Source organism: Haemaphysalis longicornis, unplaced genomic scaffold (assembly GCF_048455015.1).
Source record: "Haemaphysalis longicornis isolate Haplotype H1 unplaced genomic scaffold, Haemaphysalis longicornis Haplotype H1 scaffold_12, whole genome shotgun sequence".
Lineage (NCBI taxonomy): Eukaryota > Metazoa > Arthropoda > Arachnida > Ixodida > Ixodidae > Haemaphysalis > Haemaphysalis longicornis.
This window is the reverse complement of record NW_027526225.1, coordinates 22,463,088-22,477,627: the sequence shown is the minus strand read 5'-3', so window position 1 is coordinate 22,477,627 and position 14,540 is coordinate 22,463,088. Positions and strand designations below refer to the sequence as shown.

Sequence of the window (14,540 nt, the reverse complement as noted above, 5' to 3'; positions counted from 1 at the left end):
GCAGCATGCTAGCCAAGTAGTGGACATTGTGAATAGGATGAATTTGCATGGAACATGTTTCACACATAAGAGGCATGCACTTGAGGTAGAAATCAAATTTAATTTTAATTCAATTGTTTTCCTAACGAGGACAGCACTAAATAATTTCCATTTTGGCCTACAAGTGGAAATGAAACTCCCAAATACAGCTCCAAGTGGCAGTGAAACTTCCACTTGTACCTGCAGTTGGAAAGTCTATTTCCAGTTGTAGCCACAATTGTAAATGTGATTGATAGGCACAATTGTAAATGTGATTTTCAATTGTACGGCGCAATAGGAGTGAAGAATTTCAAATGTGAGCAATTGGTTTCCATCAATACCAGTTGGATAAGACAGAATCCAATTAGACCCATTGAATAAACCATTTGAACCCAATTATTTTTTTGTTTTTTGTTATTTGACTGGGTCAACCAAGCTTTCTTCTCATTGGCTGTAAAATATGTGCATTACTGCACTTTTGTGCCTCCCATAGTATGGCCCTAGAGGCAAGGAAAGTTTTTTGGCCTCAACACTGTGGTGGATTGTGCGGAAAGCAAGCGCTGAAATTTGAAAATTGGTTTCTTTTTTGTTCATGGTGAAGGACGTTGTGGCGTCTCTCTTTGCTGTTCAGGATCTTCAGGAGAAGCTGTCCAAATCTGAGCAGTCTGCGAGAGACCTTTCTCTGAAAGTCACCACATTGGAAGCCGCCGTGGGCCAGTGCCAGCGGACTGCGGAAGTCCTCTCAAAGTACGAAGCACCCGGTGTATATTACTATGTGGGCCTTGTTTATGACTGCTTATTTATTTTTTTGCATGCCTTTCTGCACTAATGTGACTTTTTGTATCACTGCAGGGCTCGGTTTTATGGCCAAATTTTGTTATGGCATGACAGTGGAAGAGGGCAACAAAGAGGCCAGGCAGTGTGTTTTCTACTAGCTTTACTGGTGGAGAGTTTAAAATTGACCTTGCATGAGATCTTGCAGTCGTTCGGCTAGAACTAAAAAAAAAAAAAAACTGCATATAATTCAAAAAGTGTCTAGGCATCTGTAAACATAGTTTTTGTAGTTGCTTGCAAGTCCAGTGACAGGTACTCTGGAAAACCGCAAAAAAAAAAGTGCATACAACTTAGCACTAGCTTTCCTAAACCTAGAGCAGTTAATAGATCTGCTGAACTTTGCAACATAACCCCAGGCCAGATTCAGCGTTAATCTGCAAGTTTGTTGTTCAACGTGCCACGGTTTACCATCTTTCTTTGTTTCTTTTTCTTTATTTTTGCACAAATGTATGCTTTTTGGTGTTGTTTGCCAGCTACAGTGCTTCATCGTTGCAGGGAAAAAGACTCGGTCCAGGCCGACAAGCAGGTCAACGAAAAGGACGTCACTGCTCTCAGGTCGCGGGTCTCCGAACTGGAGGCAGAGGTCTTGCAGAAGTCTCGACTTCTGGCTGAGACCAAAGGGCTGCTTGACATCTGCGAGCAGAAAAAGGTAAAAACAAAGATCGATTTTGCCCAGGTTTTGCATAGGCAAAAATCATTTCTGTTAACTTTTTAAGGGGACACGCGGGTCGAAAAAACGCGATTTTTTCGAAATATACCGATTTTTTGTTTTCCCTTGCATTAGCATCTTTGACTACCCTTCTTTCATGGGTAAAAAAATGAAAACGAAATACGAACGAGAACTTAGTGAAAAATGTGTCTGAATGACTCGCGGTGACCCAAGAAATCGCGCAATCAAGCCAAATTTCGGCCAGGTTTGAGAATTTATTCCGCACGGCAGCGTGGCTCGCCGCCATTTTGGTCACTTGAGAGAGGTAGATCAAGCCTTCTTCTCTCGATTGAGCCGCTCGCCAGCTTCGTATCTCCGCGTAAAAAAAATAAAAAAAAATGTTTCTTCCCGCTTGTTTTGCGAGCTCCCACTGGGCATTTAAATCACGTGACGCGAAAGCGGGACCGCCATTGGCTCTTGCCGCTTGTGAGCCGCCATCGCCCGCATCGTTCCGTTCGCTACTTCGCGCTATCTTTTCTATTTCCTTATCGTGTGTTTTTAATCGTGAACGGTGAGGAGAAGCGTGACTTTTGTCGCCGGAAGCAGCGTACTTCATGCCGGTACAAAGGAAAGCGCAAGCGGCGCAGCATTGTGACGACCACGGCCAATGCCGGCACGACCGGCACCGTGAGGCCTAACGGCGCCGGGCCTTCAAGCGTTGCAAGCGCGGCTCTACCAGGCGGGGCTGATTTTATCAGCGAAGATATCGGCTTTATAAGCGCATCGGAGAAGAAGTCGGCAGCCTTCCAAGGTGAGGAGACAGCCAGCCACGGGAGCGGTGCAGTTATCTGTGGAGTCGGCGCTCTGACTGACCTTGAGTGCCGCCGTGTGCGCGACGTGCGGGAAGTGCGAACTCGTCGTAGTTGAGGTTGCGAACAAGCGGAAGGGCCTCGCATCGGTACTGGAACTGAAGTGCAAAAACGAGAAGTGCCCTGCGGGAGTGATTTCTTCTGTTTACTCGTCGCAGCGCGCTGCCGCCGTCGGTCGCGGAGGCCGCGAACCGGAACTCTGCAGTTTCGCCGTCAATGTGAAAGCGGTACTCGCTGCACGCGCGGTTGGCATCGGACACGATCAGCTGTGCAGGTTTTGTGCCATTCTTGGTCTACCAAAACCACAGCATCAAAAGACGTTCTACAACACTGCCAAGAAAGTTCATGTTGCGGCCACAAAAGGCGTCTCAGACAACCTTGCTGAAGCAAGGCAAGTAACTGCGTTGCAAGCTGGTCAGACTGACCTCAGTGTGATTTTTGATGGTACTTGGCAGAAGCAAAGACACGAGCCACAACAGTGTTGGCACTGCCATTTCTCTTGACACTGGTCTCTGCCTGGATTTTGAGGTGCTGTCAAACTACCTGTACTTGTAGCCGCCACCAAAAGCTTGATGAGCAAGAGGAGGAAGTGTGGCAAGCCTTTCGTGCCTCTTGTGTGTGAAAAAAATGTTGACTGCTCATCCCATGCCATGGAGACGGAAGCAGCACTGCGCATCTGGCACAGGACGCTATCGTACAACCTGCAGTTCACTGTAGTGGAGACTGCCACTGCCCTCGCAGGGTTGTGGTTCAACAGAGGCCACACTAGTTTTGAGCAAGTTCTCCAAGAACTGGGAATCTTCCCTTCAGAAGAACTGGTCAGATCTTCCCTTCAGAAGAACTGGTCAGACTAAGCAATGCAAGTGACCAGCGGAGGATCAGGCAGATGTGTGCAAATCTGACTGCTAAGGCTAGCCCCATTGCCGCAGCCTGGTGAAACAATCCCATACCAAGGACTACCCCAGCAAAAACCGTGAGGGTGCAACTTATGCAGCAGGAGCATTCTAGTTTTAGTACCTCAATGTGGACATTTCAGACTGTATCCCCACCAAATTTCATGTTGTTCGAGCAAGAATTTCTGAGTCTGCCAAAGAAATAAACTTTCAATTGCGTTTTTCTCAGCTTGTTGTTTTTGTCCGTTTTCTGAGTTTGTGCACACTTATTTTCCCACTTAAAGTTGTCGTATCAGGATGAAATTTTGCACAGATGTTCATTATAACACGTAGAGTGCACAAATCTTGTTCATTATGCAATTTGTGTCCTTAGATATTTCTGACGGTCATAAAACAAAAATATACAGAACAAAAAAAGGCACACTACCAGTAATTTTTTTTTCGTGATGAGGAAAATGATAATGAGGCTTTTTCAGGTAGATTTGTGCACTCTGCAGTTCATAAGGAACCACCTAGGCTATTTTAAAAGTTTCAGAAAAAATTTTTACTATAAAAAAAAGTGTGCACAAAAAAGCCATTTTTCTGAAAGTCATGCTGCGTAACATTTTATCCGGAGCACCTATTCAAAATCTGATTACATATATGACCAGAGGAGCTCAATCTCTATAAGCTGTGAAAATTTCAGCCTCCTAACTTCATTATTAAAAAAAAAGTTGTTTGGAGGAGCACGTCCCCTTAAATAAGCAGGCAAGTGCCATTTTTGTTCTCGGGATTAAACAAAACAAAGAAAGAAATTCAACCTTCGTGTAAAGTTTGCGCGCGAACGAAGGAGTGGTTCATGCCGGAAAAATTTTTACACATGCTCATTTATCAACATAACACCGTGTATATATAGAGACAGATTATATATATGCATTAAATGACCGTCATCTTGACTGGATGCATTTTGTTAGCTACTTGCTGCCTTTTACAAATTCATGCTAGGAACAGACCTTCTAGTGGTGGCGTTGCCCTTCAGTATGTAGTTTCTAAGTGGACTACGAGACTAATCAGTAGTTGAAGCCAGTTTTAAATTCATATGTGTTCTCGTAATCAAAAATAGAAATTTAGAGAAGTCATGTCTTGAGTTATGTTTTTTTTTTTTTTTTTTTTTGCTGGCTCAGCATCATTTTGAGCATTGACTGACAGAGTTTGTTGTAAGAGGTCAGTTGAGATGATGCAATAATCTTTAGGGTATCAGGATGTCAACGTGAAAGAATGTGCAGATGATGATGTGAAAAAATGAAAGCCAAAGTTTGACGAAAGTACAGTTCAGTGTTTCGAGGTTTGGTTCGTATTGCAGAATAGGCGGCATTTCTCATTTTAATCGATTGTTTGGGAAGGTGGAGGGGTCAGTAATGCGGGAGCAAACAGACGAAGGAGTATGCCAAGGGTGCACCTCGAGCTCTCTCTTGTATTTTCTCCCTCACCTTCTGTCAAATGACGGGCGATTGGGATGTAGGAGAGTGCGTGGGAGAGCTAGAAGAATGAAGGCGTACCAGTTTGACCCTCCATCATGTTGAGGTAGCGTGGTTGGTGAGCGACTAGCAGGGGAGTTTCCTCCGTTCTGACGATGAAAAACCAAAGCCACGCTTAACTTGTTTTAATGCATGGCGAGTAGGGAACAGCGATGGTATGGGTAGCATTACACTGGCATGCTTACAACATGACAATTCGAACAGGCAGAGAAACGTTCCTCTCAGTGCCCCAGGATGCACTGCCCCCTCGTCAGAAAGAGGGCCTATTTATAGTCTCCAATGAAACGGTCAAAGTGAGCCTTAGCACATTCGAAGCAGAAAACACGGTCAAGCAGAAACACAATGACTTGCGAACAGCCGCCACGGCAAGCCCGTGCTTGTGCAAGAGAATTCTGGCTGTGCCTCATTCTCGATGTTGCAGGAGTGTCACAATGTGTACGACTTACACAGTTCTGTCCTATAAGTGGTCTTCACAATAGCTTGACGCTGTGCAGAAGAGCCTGATAACGAGTCTCGTTGTGCGCTGTCGGATCAACACATACACCACGGTCGACTCGTAACAGGAGGTGGCTTCCAATCTAACAAGGAAACTAAGAAGGCGAGAGAAAGGTTGCAGGTAACCCTTATCTCCCTGCATCTTTCCTCATTTTATCTCCCGTCGAGTTACGGGTAGCTGATAACTCGCTGTAGGGGAGATAGTAGGAAAATGCTATGTTATTGGTCAGAGGACAGACCTCTCGATTGGGTGCGTGTTCGTCGTATGGGCGACATTGCTGTCGTGTATCCAAAGCTGCAACTTATCCCTTCTTCAACAACGTGTGCAGCGCCAGGCGGAGTCTCTGGTGGAGCAGCGGCAGGCGCAGCTGTCGAGGAGGGAGGCGGCCGTCAAGACGCTCTCCGAGGACGTCCTCAAGGGCAACGAGATCATCAGGCGCCTCCAGGGGGAGCTCAGGACGTACCACTCCAAGCTGCGGCACAGGCCAGTTGCTTCCCCCATTTGCGCTATGGTGCACCGCTCTCTGTGGTGGTGTGCGTTGTGTGGATTGGGGAGGGGGGGAAGGGAGGCGAGTTTTCCTCCAAGGTATTCCTGTTTCAAGGAGCCATGAAGACAAAACACGAGTTTGGTTTGTTAAAAAGGCTGCTTTCTCCCAATTACAGTAAGACCAAATTCATTGCAAACTTTGAACAAACCATGGCAGTACAGTGGAATCTCGGTGATACGAATTCGGTTGATACGAATTTCGCTGTGATACGAATTTTCAAAATTCCCCGGCGAAAATGCATTGTATGCAATGTAAAAAAATTCGGATGATCCGTACGCATTTACCACTCCGGTGCGGGTGATACGAACACGCCAGCCGCGAGCAGACGACTGCGGCGTGGACGGGAGGCGGGAGCGTTGGTTCGCCCTCTCGACGCCTGGTCTTTCTCCCTCCCTTTTATCTCCCGCTACAATCTCTCCTCTCTGTATCTTTCGTTTCCGCTGGCTGCAGCTCGGGTGCCTCCAGCTTCCTTATTTTGTATTACATTTATTGAATAAACCACGGCAATCAGACGTTCCCTCATTTCCGACGGTGAATGCCTTCGCCATTTTGCCTTCTCCGCATTCCTCGCTTCTGAGGTCTATGCCCCGCGCTCTGTTACCCCGTTGTCGCCTTGCCGTGTTGCCTGCGCCACTTTCGCATCGATTATGTTGAAGTGTGAACCGCATGGAACGTTTTCTGCTCACGAAAACGTGCCGCCGCGAATACCACCCGCATGCTGCCCCCGGCGCGGCAAGCGGCGGCATTGCCCGTGGCAACATGGCGGCATCGGGCGTCATTTTCCGAGCGAGGTAGAATCTGTAGCGGGGGCGAAATCGTCAACGCGGGCGTGAAAATAACGCGCGCGCAACGCCGACGCGCACGAATCGCATGCAGTTCGTGTGCGCACGTCGCGTCGACGATGAGCACGCTTTCTTTTGACTACCGAGTTGACGATTCGGGTAGGCACCCCGGTGCCAGCCTCTGCATCGTTGCCGCGAACGGCAGTGGGAGGAGCCTCACAGGAGCCTCACGACTTGCGCCAATGGGGGGACGTGTGCCTCATGGCGGCAATTTCGAAGCGCTCGCACATGGAGGAAGCTGGCTGGGCCACCTCCGCGGATGTTTGGCGCGGATGGCATTTTATACCGCAGTTTTCTCACACACTGTGAGCTCCTTTCCCACATGAGCAATTTAGTTTACACCTTGAGCAGCGTTTTAACAATAGGTTACAAGCGGTCACTGAAGCTACTTGCACCTCTTCACGGCATGAGCCGACGCCATGTTGCCGCCGCCTGTCATATGCGCGGAACTATTCCATTTTTTTTTTTCATTTTCTGATGATACGAATTTTCGGGTGATACGAATATTTTTGCCGCCCCTTGAGATTCGTATGACCGAGATTCCACTGTATTAGGGAAAACATCAAAAGCTGTGGCAACTTTCCAGCGATTTCTGTATGACATCAAAGACTAGTGCTTGTGAGACTGGCGGCCGCTGACATAAGCGGCCGCCACGAAACATCACTAGGTGATTGTGGTGGGGCTTCTAGTTTTGTTTGATCAGATCACTTGAATGCTGACATGCAGTTGACACAGTGATAACTGTGCTCGTAGTGCTGGCCCATACTATTTCACTCCTGCCTGTGTTCCATCCCTGTTTGAAAGTGTTTCAATTATTTTCACGGTTTTTTTGTTTGTTGCAAAAACGTCTCTCGTGGGTGGAATGGCGACAAGTGAGCTACCAAAGACTACTTCTTTCAAACTCAGCGAAGTTGTATTTTGTTTTTATGGCCCGTTTCAGCCTTCCACCGTTAAATCGCAGCATCCAGTGTCGATGTGCTCGATTTCGACAAACTCCTGTTCAAGCACATTGCACATTTGCGCTTGCTTTTCGTGATGTAATGTTGATCTGTACAACGTTCTGGTTCAGTGGCATGTAGGGTGAAGAACAAGTGGTCACGTTCGTATTTTCTTCCTTGAAAATTGAGCCATTTTCTGCTGTTTACGAGAGATTCACTGTGATTTTCCGGGAAGAGCTACTGTTGTGTGTTTCACGAATGTTCTTTAACTCGCAAAGAATGACTTTGCAACAGATTTCAGCCATACATTACTGCTTTGGGACTGAAATTGTAGGTAACCTCTTTTCTTTTCAGAGCCTGCAAGTGAAGGAAAGTTTGCTTTTAAAGCTTATGGCATCATTGCCATGCGTAATTTAGAACAGGAGAAGATCATGAGGTGGAAGTCGCTCATCGAGCAGACAGGTTCGAGCACAAATAGGCTCTCGTGTAAGGCCAACTCTTTTCTATTTTTGTTGAGCCCATCTCTGTAGCATTGCCTGGCTACCTGCTGTAATGGCTCAGTGGCTAAGGCTTCGTGCTCCAGAGTCCAAGGATGCAGGCTTGATCCCGGCCATGGTGGCTGCTTTTCTGAAAGAAGCGAAAAACAAGAACGCTCGTGTGTTGAGGTTTCAGCGCACATTAAAGGGGCCATGCAGACAAAATACAAGCTTATCTTATTCGAAAGATTTCGTTGTTTTATAGTGCCCCCAGCGCTTGTCCGGAAGCAAACGATGCTTTATTCACTGCAAAATTAATCAATTTAAGTTAAAATTTTGATTCTCCCACCAATCGTGTTTTCATGACGTCTGCAATGACATCACAAGAACAGGTCTTCATGCTGCTGCGGAGCCTTGTTTACCGTTAGTTAACCTAGATGGCGCCACCATACCATGGCGGGCCTTTTTCTGCCTTTGCTTTGTTTTTGAACGTATTTGTACCTGGCTTGTTTTTGTTACTGTAGAAAATATTCGTTTCGTGGAACGTGGTGTTCGCTGGATAAATATGGTCACGTAAGACATCATCACTTACGCCAATCGGCCATTGTCATCAGAAAACCCCAAAGCGCCGCAGTGCTGTGCATCTAAAACAAGCATAGGGCGCGCAGTACCAACAGCAGTACGCATCAGTGCTTGTATGTTTACCTGTACTTGCGTAACTTCCAGTGTTTACCCCCACCATTCTTGCTGCTATAAAAAGAATGGGCCCTAAATATAAGCACAAATAGCTCATTCGGCAAGCTTACATGCCCTACCTAATTTGTGTTTGCTTTTGCCAGCCTCAGCCAATCGCAGAGCTGGCACGTACCGTATTTACACGATTGTAAGTCGACTCAAATGTAGGCCAACCCCCCCAAAATTGCATCTCTCTCTCTTTCTCAAAAAAAAGAAGAATAAGAAAAGGCGAGCGCAGAAAGCAGCCCTTGTGAACACTGCTGTGAATGAGTGCTGAGAGAGTTCTCTGGGCCCAGGGCACTCATGACAGACGGGATGATTCAGCTCAACACAGAAGTGACACAAGCACGCAGCAACGCGGCTGCCTAGTAAATCACATCACAAAGAGAAGCTTTTTTGGGAACTACCAATACCCCCCATACGGCGGCTCTTCCATCAATGGTCGACGCCCCCACAAGAACGGTACACTTGTGGTGCGCACAGTAGAGGTTAAAAGAGAACAGCTTTTATATAAGCACGCGGAATAACCATGCGCTGTGGGTTGAGCGGAAAACTTTGTTTCCAATCATGAGGACACATTCGCTGTGAGATGACAACCATCGAAGCTACCGGCAGCGGCCAACTGCCACGCGATATCAAAACAAACAAGATGGCGGCTGATAGAATTGGCCGCTCACGATTCCTTTGATTCGCGAGTACGTCACTCGCATTCAAGAAGCGTTTTGTTCATCTCTAATAAACAACGTGAGTATTACCGAATCCCTTGATTGATTGATTGTAGGGTTTAACGCGCTGACACAACGCAGGCGATGAGGCACACCGTAGTGGAGGGCTCCGGATTAATTTCGACCACCTGGGGATCTTTAACGTGCGCCGAAATCTCATACACACGGGCGTTTTTGCTTTTCGCCTCCATCAGAAAAGCGGCCGCCGCGGCCGGGAATCGAACCCGCGACCTCGTGCTCAGCAGCGCAACACCTTAGCCACTGAGCCACCGCGGCGGGTATTACCGAATCCCTTGAATCAATGCACGGCACTGATGTAGGCACAATCATATCACGTTGTTCAGTACACTTCCGAAAGCGCTGGTAAAAGGTTAGCCGCTCTAGGTACGGTGGACAAAGGGCACAGATCGGGAACGCCAACTTTCAAAGTCGGCATCACCTTTATTGACGCCGGAATGTATGGAATGGTGAATGCTACGCTTCAACCGTAACCATAGAAACGAGGGTGTTATGCTTTCCAAAGCTCGTAGCATCCCTGATTTCTCATTTCTCTTGCCGTTACAAGCGGCACCAAGTTCGATCGATTTCGATTCTAAGTCGGATCCCCCAACATTGGATTGTCAAACTTGAAAAAAAAAAAGGGTTGACCTACAATCGTGTAATTACGGTATGACATCATAGGTTCTGTTCGGGAGATGAGCTAGTGGGTTGCATGGCCATTCCCTTTTTTCCTAATTATTTAGCTTATTTGAGCAAAATATACGTTAAAAGTGGTTTCAGAGGCAATCTTTCAAATGAACCAAAATTTAGTTTTGTCTGCATGGCCGCTTTAAAGATGCCCAGGTGGTCAAAATTAATCCGGAGCCCTCCTCATAGCCAAGGTTTATCTTCAGCATGCACCCCCCTCTGTTCCCCCCCCCAACAGAATTTTACTGATTGCCTGGTTGTCGCTGTGTTCTGTTTGCTGCTAATAACAAAAGGTGAATGATAGATGGGGATTGTAGGGAGAAGCGTGTACGCATAGATGGACTTCAGATGAGGTCGCGGCAGTTAATCGGCCAAGTTAGCAAAAGTTTCAATGGTCGCCGTCGTCTTGCCGTCATGCAGGTCGGAGGTGATCACGAAGCAGGAGGACGTGCTGACCGAGAAAGAGCAGCAAGTGCAGAGCCTGGTGCGAAAGATTGATGACCTCGAGCTTGCCAACAAGAAGAAGGGTGATGAGGTGAGGCAACTTCATCCATTCCTCAGGAACCCTCTCCTCTCAGTTTATCAGCCTTGTGTTGAGTTGGACAGGAGTTTAGCAGATGGTAAAGGGGAACAGATGTGGGATTGCTGCGAAGGGGAAGTTGAAAGTAGTGTGCAGTTTGCTTCTCACCGAATGTTGCTTCTCACCGAATGTTCACCAAATGTTTAAAGAAGGCATTTGCACACTTTCGGGTTTGTGTCACGATTTTGCTTTGGCTGTTGCAGTAAAGAAATGACGGTTCTGCCTAGGTACAGCCGGCTTAAAAACAACTTGCTGGTACTGGGCGTAACGGAAGTTGGAAAAAGAAGGGAAGGAAGAAAAAAAAGTAACTTTTTATAATTGACCACATGGAAAATGCAAGTAACACAGAATAAACGTTGGGGTTTGGGGTGTTTTTATGCTAACAGGGGATGCATGAGTGACAGTTGTCTTGGTTTAATTAAGGGGGGACGCGGCTTTCAACTTCGGAAAAATGACCAAAACATCGTTTTTTTGAAACCCACATATTCGGCTTCTATGTTTCCTATTCTGTGCGTCTGCAAAGTTTTTACGCTGAAAAGCGTCGCAAAGTGGCATAAAAAAATACTTTTGTCAGGCGCGGTGACAAACTATCAGCGCAAAAGGGCGAAAAAACGGCAATTTTCGGAGCGCTCTATCTCCGCAACGGTGCCACTGGGCGCGGCCATTTTGATATGGTTAGATCGGCCGAGCGATCGTCTTTCCGCTTCTGCTCGTCTCTTTTATCTTCGTTCATTCACAAACGCACAAACGGCAGAAAAGAAACGACGCACAAACGAAGCTAGGAATAGATGCTGAAGCGCTATTGGTCCCCGGTCGGGGCACAGATCAACGACCCTCCTGATTGGATGTTGCGGGCGCAACGCAAGATGGCGGCCGCCGGAGCTGCGTAGCGAGCGGATTGAGTTCATTTTCGCCGCTGCGCTCGGCCGAGTTTCTGTTCAATCTGTGGTATTCAACACGGACGTTATCGCGATGGGAATGCCAGAGATAACGAGCCGGATTACGGGAAGTTGTGTGGCTCGAAAGGCGGAGGTCATCGAACGCTTCGTGGTGCGCGTGACTCTACCGTCGCCAGACCCCGGAGGGTGACGCGGTGTGCGCGCTTGCGATAGCGGTTCGTGAAGTGAACTTTTAGTCGGATTTGCGATGTTTACACGCTTAGTTATTGCTGTGTTTTGACTGTGGGCTCGCTAGCCTTGAGAAAGAAACGGTCGACGCGTCAAACGCTGCGGCGCGCACGGCATAGCCGACGCGCATTGGAGCATCACATGACTGGGCAACCGGTTACGATTGAACGCCAGTAGTTGTAATTAATGCCTGCGACGTTAGATTTAATCTTAAAAGCGACCTGACCAGCCATATCAGGTATAATCAAAGTTCGATATGTCGCGGTAAGCGTGCGCTGCGATGCGCGCGAGCCATATCGCCTTTCTTGCGCAACGTTTCCCGTGCACTTGTAATGTAATTTTCATGCAAACAGGTTTGAGTTAGTAATATAGGAATAAAAATATGCTCTCTGCGTTAAAAAAGTACGTTACTGTGGCAGCATTTAACAGTGATTTTTTTAGGGAAATTATTGATACCATTGCTCAGGGCATACTGGCTGTGCTGCGAGAAATATTGGATGCCTTGAATGTCAAAAGTAGTAAAAAAATATGCTCTTGCATTGAAGTTGGGAGTTATGCAGAATACTCTACCAAGCTTCAAAGTAGCTCATTTTCATCTTTATGGTATGCAAACTTTTGGCAATGAACACCTGCACATGAGTACTAAGTTGCTGTGCCAGGCAAGATAAAACATAAAAAAAGCCAAAAATGTTCAAATTTAAGTAAAAAAAAATGCTTAACTTGTTGCCATGGTGACAACACTGCAAAAGGAGGTTGTCCAGTGCTATACAGCCAACCAACTAACCTACTTTGCATTGAAAGCCCATTTAAACCCATCCCCCCTCCGTTTGGTTTGCAAAGGGGGGTATGTACTCTTCACGGAGGAGCTGAAAATGATGTTTTCTGGAAAGAGAAAGGCTGTAAAAGGCACTCCAATTTCAAGGCAAGGCCTTCCAGAAGCCCCATGTTCAAAAGGACATGAAAGGCTACAACCGTGACGACTTCTGATATGTGAAACCCATGTTGCAACTTCGGAAGCCGTTTTCTCAAAACAGTTTTTTTTGCCACCTGTGTCGCTTGTACCAGGGATTTCTTCATGACCGCTGGGTCTATTTTGATTCCGTTTCTTGCATTACATTCCTTGATGAACTGTTCAGGTCGTGACACTTTTGGTTTTCCAGATTTGTTTTTTTGTGATTTTTTATTCAAATAATCATTCACAGTTGACATGCCTGTTGCACATTAACCTCTAAAAAAATGAAAACTAAAAAACATTGTGTTGTAAAAAAAAAATTCTAAAACTGTCACGACCTCGTCCATTCATTTGGGAATGCAAAGCACTTCGAACAAGTTTTCTATCATGTTTTATAAGCCGCTCAAGCTCGGTACAAGCGGAACAAAAAGAAAATTTCATACATAAAAAAGTTTTCAAAATATTACTTTGAAATTTTTATAGTGTTATCACAGAAGCATTTCCAGTTGCTGTGCCAATTTTCATCAAAATCCACAAAGAAATAAAAAAGTTGATTTTGAAAGCCACGTCCCCCCTTAAGGCAGTGTTGTGCTGCTGCGTATAGCGGTCATAGTTTTTCCTGGGGCGGTATTCTCGTGTTTTGTCCGTTTTGTGTCCGTTTCAAAAGTGTCCGTTTTGAGCAAGCCCTGATTGGCTAAAAGCGAATACCCGGATGTGACGCCAAGCAAGCACGGCAGAGCTATGAGCTGTGGCCTCTCGGAGCAGACAATTGGGAGCAGACGATTTCTCGTCGCCTTGTTGTTGGTTTGCGGGCGGAACAATAAACACATAAAAGATGGTTTAAAATAGGTTTAGTTTTTTAAAAATGGGTTCACAAGAACAGTTGCACAAAAGTCGACCTTAACCCTGCCTACAACTGAAAGTACATTGCAATAAAACGGACGCAAAATGGACGTTTTCAAAACAGACAAATACCGCCCCAGATATAAGCCTATTGAATAGAATCCGATGAAGCCCATTCAGATGAATGGCAATTGTTAAAGGTTCCGTGAAAATAACTCGTTACTTTGCTTTATTCAAGAGATTGGGCAGCTCACTGCCATCTTGTTCAGTGAGAAATTTTGCTGACACCACAGGGGGAGTGGTGTTTAATCCACTTCATCTAACATAACATGAAATGCCATCTCTCTTCAGTTCAAGTGCTGTTGTGCCGTTACAAGAGCCACTCAGATATGTGGCAGTGTCTTTGGTACGCGTACCAGTTGCCTCCAAAATATGTTGATTTCCTGTTCATGTTTAGAATGTATAGCCATCTATCAGATACCTTATTGCAGCGAAATAATTCTAGCTTGAATCTCAACCAGTACTAGTTCAAGGTGTAAATTTTCAAAAATATTTCATTTTATGTTGCATGTCTCGGCAGTCTTTTGAACCGAATGAATTCATGTCGTCTTCATGGACCCCAGTGCCAACTGCAAGTTTTGAAGTAGGATCAATACTTAAAGGAGTTCCTTATTGCACATTCTATTTTATTGAAGTTTGCTGGAAAATTGGCGCGAGTGCTATTTTAACGAGGCACTCTTTCAAACGGAGCAAAGTTGTACGTCGTCTTTGTAGCCCTCAGTGTCGTTTTGAAAAAAACAAACAAACCAATA

The 14,540-nt window shown here is 46.1% G+C and overlaps 1 protein-coding gene across 2 annotated transcripts in view; it reads left to right on the top strand.

Annotated features, from left to right (window-relative positions):
* LOC144162484 (spindle assembly abnormal protein 6 homolog) overlaps positions 1-14,540 on the top strand; it is a 38,076-nt gene that overhangs the window by 14,238 nt on the left and 9,298 nt on the right. For both annotated transcript variants that reach the window (XM_077693037.1, XM_077693036.1), the window contains exons 9-12: positions 650-765; positions 1,348-1,501; positions 5,605-5,759; positions 10,647-10,761. In XM_077693037.1, coding sequence (XP_077549163.1) covers positions 650-765; positions 1,348-1,501; positions 5,605-5,759; positions 10,647-10,761 — 540 coding nt within the window. The remainder of the gene's footprint in view (positions 1-649; positions 766-1,347; positions 1,502-5,604; positions 5,760-10,646; positions 10,762-14,540) is intronic.